At 34.1% G+C, this 7,630-nt stretch overlaps 1 protein-coding gene across 1 annotated transcript; it reads left to right on the top strand.

Moving 5' to 3' along the window:
• The first annotated feature begins 654 nt into the window (after positions 1-654).
• LOC142609546 (nudix hydrolase 23, chloroplastic) lies at positions 655-7,396 on the top strand. Its single transcript, XM_075781152.1, has 8 exons — positions 655-1,099; positions 2,961-3,092; positions 4,921-4,997; positions 5,216-5,351; positions 5,443-5,583; positions 5,683-5,741; positions 6,596-6,663; positions 7,007-7,396. The coding sequence occupies exons 1-7, from the start codon at positions 806-808 to the stop codon at positions 6,654-6,656; spliced, it is 900 nt and encodes a 299-aa protein (XP_075637267.1). The 5' UTR covers positions 655-805; the 3' UTR covers positions 6,657-6,663; positions 7,007-7,396.
• Positions 7,397-7,630: the final 234 nt, after the last annotated feature.

Raw genomic sequence — 7,630 nt, 5'->3', positions numbered from 1 at the left:
GCAAAATTAGATTTTAATTGTAGAATTTAATTGAATTTTCTCTAAATTCTATCTATATATATATATATATATATTATAATTATACACATATATGAGTTTTATGCCTGGTATAAGAGTTACATTAAAAAAAAAAAAAACAAAAATCATAGATGAGTTTTACTCTCTCTTTCTTTTTATTTTGGTTTTTTTTTTTAATATACACATGAGTTTACTTTTTTCTTTTTTGAGTTTTTATATTAGACTCTTTATTTTTTGCACAATATTAACTCACTTAAAACAAAAATTGAAAAAATTTAGACAGAACTCATGCTACAAATTTAATTAGAAATTAGAATTCAATTGGATTTTTTTTTCATTTTAATTTATATATATACAAAAGTAATTATAAAATTGATTGGAATTGTGGGTCCGAGTTTGGGAGATGTGCTGCTGATTATGCATGCGGAAGTGGCAAGATTTGATAGGTCAAGGGTTACCTGCAAATTACAATACAAGGGGCCACAAGGAAGGAGACAAAAACAATGAAACAAACAATGGCCATCAAGATCAAGAGGCACACTCGTCGCCCAAATTTGGAAAAAGATCAAACCAGTAAAAGCAAGCATTCGTACATAAAACCAGTGTACAAAACTCTCACACCAGACTCAACAACTCGCATATTATTTTGTATAAGATAAAACTGGCCGAGTTAACGCGGGATCCACTTATATATTAATATAAATCCAATTCCATTTCCAAACCCAAACCCATAATCATAATTCATAAACATTTCCCCTTTTGTTACATTTTTTGGTGTAATAATAATATGCTGAAAGCAATACAGAATCTGGGTTGTAGTTCACCTGGGTGGTTACTTTGGAAAACTCGTACCAGTACCAGTACCAGTGGTGGGTTTTCCTTCATTTCTGTCTCTACTAGACCATTTTCATATTCTTCATCTTCATCTTCATCTTCTACAAGAGCACCAAGAACGAACAACTGTTCCTTTTCAGCTTGCAAGACTCCCTCTTTCAGAAGATTTCGTGCTCGTTCCGAGTCAAGCCCAGATGCAGCTTCCGCTTCTTCATCATCACCGGTTGCTCTTCAGTCTTCTTCATCTGTGAGTTTTATTTTCTGCTAGCTACTTTCTTTATATTTGATGGGTTCAATTGGGGTTTTTAAATTGAATTGAATTGGTGGGTTATGACATAGTGACTTTGAGGTATGTTGGTAATGCCGAGGTTGCATAATTAGGTTCAATTTAATTTAAGATACATTCTGTTTATTGAGTTTTCTTAATGATTGGTTGGAGAAGGAAGTTGCTCTTGTAATTTGCTAGGTGGTTTTATTGTTTTATGTGATTTTTCAAACTCTTTCTTGTTTATTGGATTGGGTTGGATACTGGCTAGGGATTTGAGTTTTTGCCTTCTTCTTTTTTTTTTTTTTAATAACAAATGTGTTGAAAGAATTTTGACTCAAATGGGTTTAAGAAAAGATGCCAACTTCAGCTTAGGTACCCTTTGTAACTTTTTTTTTTTTTCTTTGTAGAGCCTCAATATATGTTAGTATATGCTTTCAGCTTGCCACTTTTGTGTGGATTATCTTGTGTGGGAGTACTATTCAGATGCCTGTTCATGCAACAAATTAATATCAGAGCTTCTGCTATTACAACATTACATCAGTACATGATCAATAGCTTTTTCTGCCTTTTGCCAAAACTTCTTTGCTCTCGATTTTTTATGCAACCTCTCTTGGTTTTTTATAAGTGAAAGAAGAATTGATGATTAAGTTGTCTGATTGTGTTTAAGTCACATGATTTTGCCTCACTTTTGATAGCAAGTATAGTACGGAAGAGCCAAAAAGGGGAAAAAAAATTAGCATCTAAAATTTCAACAGTCAAGAAACTCTAAAGATTTTGTGGAAGAGCATGAGCGAGTAGCCAAAGTCAAATTGTGTGGGACCTTAAAAATAAAAATTTCAGCTTCATTGCTGATAAGCCACTCCCTTGGAAAGTATCTGGATTCCTTTCTCTCCAATTGCTCCACATTAAACATAAAGGAATAACTTTCCAAGTTTCAAGACTACTCCACTTGCTGAAATGCCCCTTCCAAGATGACCTAGTAACTCCTGATTTGACTTACACATGCAACACCTATTTGTCTGTCGTCAAAAATTTCCCAATGCAGTTGTCCAAGTTAAAAAAGCCATTCTTGGTGGAGCTTTAACTCTTCATATGCTTCTCCATGGAGAAGAACAATCACCTGCTGACCTTAAGGCCTTGAAATAACTTTGAACTGAAAACCATGACTTTTAGAGATTATTTATTGGTAGTACAAATCTCATACATGTAGAAAAAGGTGGCTCCCCATCCTCTTATTCTCTTCTTAACTTTTTTTTTTGGTAAGTATCTTAATCTCTTCTTAACTTTGATAGAGGATGGTGTGAAAGGTAAGAATTTAAATTATTTTGTCCATCAGTAGAATTTTTCTAGTGAGTTTATAGTATTTGGAGGCTTGGAATGAACTCTAGACCCAGACATCCTGAGTTCAATCCCCACTAGGAGATCATTACCTGATATATAATTTTGGTGGTTAGGGTCACGTAATTGTGGTGTACTCTCTAGGAGTGGGTCCAAAGGGCCCTGTCTTGGTGAGGTTCCACATCATCAAAAAAAAAAAAAGTTTCCTAGTGACATAGTCCTCAGTGTGTCAGATGATTGTGGGTATGTTTCTAGGTGTGAGGTTTACCTTACTTTTGAATGTTGGGACACATGATTGTGGTCAAATTATCTACAATTCCAATATTTCTTGTTGCCAAAGATCATTGTTTACTGGTATATTTAAACTCTAATCTGTCATGTGTCCTGTAAAAGTTTTCAAAATGTAAACCATAAATCCTATACCGTCGATTAACTATCTCTTTAATTTTCTTCAGTTGTTTATTCTCTACTCTTTCTCATTCTTCTAGTTTCTATTATGCAGGGAAATGTTCGTAAGATCAGTTTCTGTCAGTGGTGTGGTGGCCCAACAAAGCACGAGATACCTTCTGGAGAGGAGAAGATGAGAGCTATTTGCACAGTTTGTGGGAAGATTGCCTATCAGAACCCAAAAATGGTAATACTATTCAATTACAATTACTATAGGGTGAAACTCTTTTGATTTGTGAAATTGCTAATCCAGAAATAAATGGACTTTTTTTTTAATATTTTGTGTGGATAATTTGATAGCTACAATGAGGGAGGGGGGATTTGAATCCTGGATGTCTTGGAAACAACAAGAGGTGCCAACCAATTGAGCCATGAGGCTCTTGGCATAAATGGACTTTTATTTGCTTATAACTTATAATTTTTCCTTTCAAGGTGTATGGGATCCCTACTGAAATAAAATCAATTCATTTTTTTAAGCATTAAAATAAGTCTATTTTTGTTGCATTACAAAACGGCATATTGGGATCTCTGTAAATGTTGTCATAGATACATTAATTGTTGTTTTCTTTACATGAAACTACTAATGTTTTCATATGCAAAGTAAAGTAAAGTACAGTGGATTGGTGAATTCTATGCTAGATGTCCAGATACCTATCAATTTTCTAGCAACTTTGATAACTGTTGTGAGTCCTATAATGTTTTCCCCTCCCTTTAAGCTTAAACCAGTTACCACAGTATACTTTTTGCATGAGTAATTACATTAATTTATGCTTATCAAAGAAAAAGAAAAAGAAAATTGTGATTGCTTAGCTAGATTTTAGAAAGCAACTTTATGCTGTTTGCTAGCACAGGGGTTGGTGGACAAGAATATCCTTCTTTTTTTTTTTTTTTGATAGATAATCAAAGATTTATTTCATAAGAAGGACATCATGTTCACCATGGTGAACACTTAGACCTTAAAAAAAATACAAGTACCTCACGAAGAGATAGGAATAGAGAGAAGAAATTCGGAAATGGAAATACATTGCGTAAAACCCCAAATTTTAGCCCACGTAAATAAGGTCCCAATTAGTATAGGCTTCAAAAGATCTATGGATCTCACAGTATCTTCAAAAGATCTATGGATCTCACAGTATCTTCGAAAGTACGATTATTACGCTACTGCCAAATTAACCACATCAAACCAGCTGGCACCATATTCCAAATATTAGATGAATGCTTCCCCGGCCAATTCCACCAGCCAAAAAGAAGGGAAGCTACTGTCTTCGGCATCGCCCACTGGATTCCAAATTTGGAAAAAACTTCACTCCACAAGGCATAGGCAAGCTTACAATGGAGTAGAAGATGATTCGTAGTTTCCTCATCACACCGGCACATGCAACACCAATTAACCAGAGGTAATCGCCTAAGAACTAGATTATCAATGGGAAGAATACTGCCTCTAGCTGCTGTCCATAAAAAGAAAGACACCCTCTTAGGTACCTTTGTACTCCAAATGCACTTCCAGGGAAAAGGAATGGTATCTTTCATTTGTTGCTTGTAGGCACTTATTCCACAACCTAGGCCACACTGGTTGAATTTTCAAGGATTCAATCTATAGAGCAGTGAATCAGTATCAAGAAGTTGTATAATGATGATGAGAGCATCCACATTGTAAATTTAGATTTTGAGCCTCTTCATCTTTATTTCTTTTTGCGATAGAAATTGGTTTGTCCTATGGATTACTCTGCAAATTTTGTATGACATGCTCACCTATTCTCGTTGTATATCCATCCTTTATAATTTTAGTTCTTAATAAAGTCAGTTACTGTTGTAAAAAAATGAATATGGTTGATAGTTGATTTGGGTCATTTATTTATAGCTATAAGTATGAATGGATTGGAAAAGTTTTGCTGCTAATGCGTTTGTTATTTATGTTTGGTCTCATTCTTATTTGTGCTCTAATGCAAAGTCTAATTACCTTCTTCTTAATTTGGTTTCCTTTTGCTTAATAATTGTTTGATTGATACTTAAAGGTTGTGGGCTGCCTCATTGAGCATGATAACAAGGTCCTACTTTGCAAGCGGAAGATTCAACCATCTTATGGTCTTTGGTATGTATGTACATGTATGTAGTTTTAGTTGGGGAAGGACTAACCTATTTGTTCATTTTGGTTCTTCTTCACAATCATTTCCTAAAACAAATAAAAAAAATAAAACTTCCAAAACACAAACTGGGGTACTTACACATTTTCTGTTATGATGAAGGTTGCCTCTAGTGTCATTGTTTTCAACCATAATCTTAATTTGATGGTTGGATGTTATTGAATAGGACTCTTCCTGCTGGTTACATGGAAATAGGGGAATCTGCTGCAGAAGGGGCAATCAGGGAAACCTGGGAAGAAGCAAATGCAGAAGTGGAAGTGCTGTCTCCTTTTGCTCAGTTGGATATTCCTCTTATTGGCCAAGTAAGGGAGAACATCTTTTTACTTAGCTCATACGGATTTTGTGTACTTGCTAAAGATGTCTGCGTAATTCATCATACCTTATTTGGAACAGACTTACATAATATTCTTGGCAAAGCTCAAGAAGCCCCAGTTCTCACCAGGTCCAGAATCATCAGAATGCCAGCTTTTTGCCCTCAATGATATACCTTTTAATTCCCTGGCATTCTCATCAATGTTTGTTACCTTGAATTTGGTATGGACCAGTTTTGAACAATGAAACTTTATCGTTATTGTTAAACTCTTCGTCAGACATAAATTTTATATCCTGTTGCCATATCTTTTGTGGCTGCAGTATATTGAAGATGTTAAAGCTGGAAAACCAAAGTTCCACTATGGTACAATCAAAAAGAGGTAGAGATTTATGCAAATTTTTTGGGAGGAAATTTTTAACTCTGGTACCTTAATGCATAAGTTGGTCCCCTAAACTAATGAACAAGGAAAAAGTAATGTTACAGTCTTTTTTTTTTTCTGTTTTTGGTGAAGGATAAAATACAAATGCATGTCAATTATGTGCTATTAGATCTATGCTATACGTGTATGGTCATGCTGTTTGTTTAAGTGCAAAATCAAGTTTAAGTTTCCATACATTCAGTTTTAGTTACAATTCTCATTCTTATTTTGGAGACTAATGATGGGGAAATAATATTTATAAACTTGATAAGACAAGGGATAAAGGGAAATGAAAACAAGAGACTTGAATGATGTCAACTGCATTAAAGATGAAGATCAAAATGTGTTAGTATAAGAACAGATTAAAGAGATGGAAAAATTATTTTAATAAACTTCTTAATGAAAGTAATACAAAAGATTGGAGTGTATTGAGTAAACCAATTGGTGATAGAAATTTTAGGGTTATTTGAAAAATTAGGATAACCAAGGTAAATGACGAATTGAAGGGGATGAAAAGAAGCTTAAAGAAAAAGGGGGAGTTTCAGTCCTTTGAAATTTTGATGTATGAGGGAGTGAAAGAGATCAATTTGGAAATTTCATTGGGAAGTCCAATGCTTCTAATTAGAGTCCATCCTCAAGATGCTTCATAAAATTGTTATTGAAATCCTTTTGCACTATATAAATAGTTGATGCAAGTCTTTGTTGAATTTGATGGAATTCAACTCTTATGAATGTTTTGAATCCTGGAATATCTTGAATTTTTGAATGATGTTCATATTTCTCACATATGATTCTTTGCTAATGGTTATTGTCAGGCCTGGCACAAGTCCTTCTGATATTCATGCTTTTACTCTTGATTATCATCTACAATCCTAACAAGATGGTGAGTCCTTCAGGAACAGGGATATACTCAATAGCTTGGTTTGAAATAGTTTTATTTTCTTGACGTTTCTGCATGTGTGACATAATTGATGTCTTGAGGTTATCAACTGATGGGTCAATGTGTTTTTCATAATGAAATTGCGGGTGGGATCTTGTATTGGTCTTTTGTATGTGCTGTGTCTTCCATTAATAAATTAGTAAAATTTGAAATATCTAATAAAAACTGCTTTCTACAATTCATTATTTTAACAATGTCACATATAGCAAATCCTTAATATGTTTATTATCGCAAAATAACCCTTAATGTGTTTGGGTTGTATGATTTTATGTTTTGCTGGTTGCAGGGCCTGGTTCCCATTTGAAACTAGGAACTAAAAGAAACTTACTAGTCGAGTTGGAAAATGTTTCTTCCTGGAATCCGGTAGAGTCACTGTATATCTTTGGACTCTCAAAATCCATTCATCTCATGGGAATTCAACATCAAACCTTGATATCAATCCATGATGTTGGATGATGTGATACAATTGTGGAGGTGAAAATTCAGCATAATGTGGAAGAGAATGTAAATCGATGAGATTGAACTGCATGATTGGATTGTCTTTACAAGGAAGATCCAAATTTTCTTAGAATAGGATCTGGTGGGAAATCTTGTAAACATGAACTGAAATTCAAAAAGATAATTGGAATATTTTACAGCAACTTCAAATGAGCACCTGCCTAGCGTTTTCGTACTAGTCTGATTGTTACTGAGCAGTTTTGAGATATCAAAATATAATAAATCTCCCTGGAAGATAATTTTCTTTGAAGGGGTAGAGATGAACCTCTCAATTGAAGTTGATTTAATGGGGTGGTTACCTTCTTCCGAAAGATGAATCAAATTTACAAGTCCATTGCCAAAAAGTGTTGTCTTGTAACTATGTGTTTGGAATAGTTTTTATTTTTATTTTTTATTTATATATTATTTTTAT

This window comes from Castanea sativa, chromosome 9 (assembly GCF_040712315.1).
Source record: "Castanea sativa cultivar Marrone di Chiusa Pesio chromosome 9, ASM4071231v1".
Lineage (NCBI taxonomy): Eukaryota > Viridiplantae > Streptophyta > Magnoliopsida > Fagales > Fagaceae > Castanea > Castanea sativa.
The sequence above is the reverse complement of the archived record's forward strand: the minus strand, read 5'-3'. Positions and strand labels throughout refer to the sequence as shown.

Coding starts and splice junctions, on each gene's coding strand:
- LOC142609546 (XM_075781152.1), top strand. CDS start 806: ATGCTGAAAGCAATACAGAATCTGGGTTGTAGTTCACCTGGGTGGTTA. Junction 1,100..2,960: donor CTCTTCAGTCTTCTTCATCT/GTGAGTTTTATT, acceptor TCTATTATGCAG/GGAAATGTTCGTAAGATCAG. Junction 3,093..4,920: donor CCTATCAGAACCCAAAAATG/GTAATACTATTC, acceptor TGATACTTAAAG/GTTGTGGGCTGCCTCATTGA.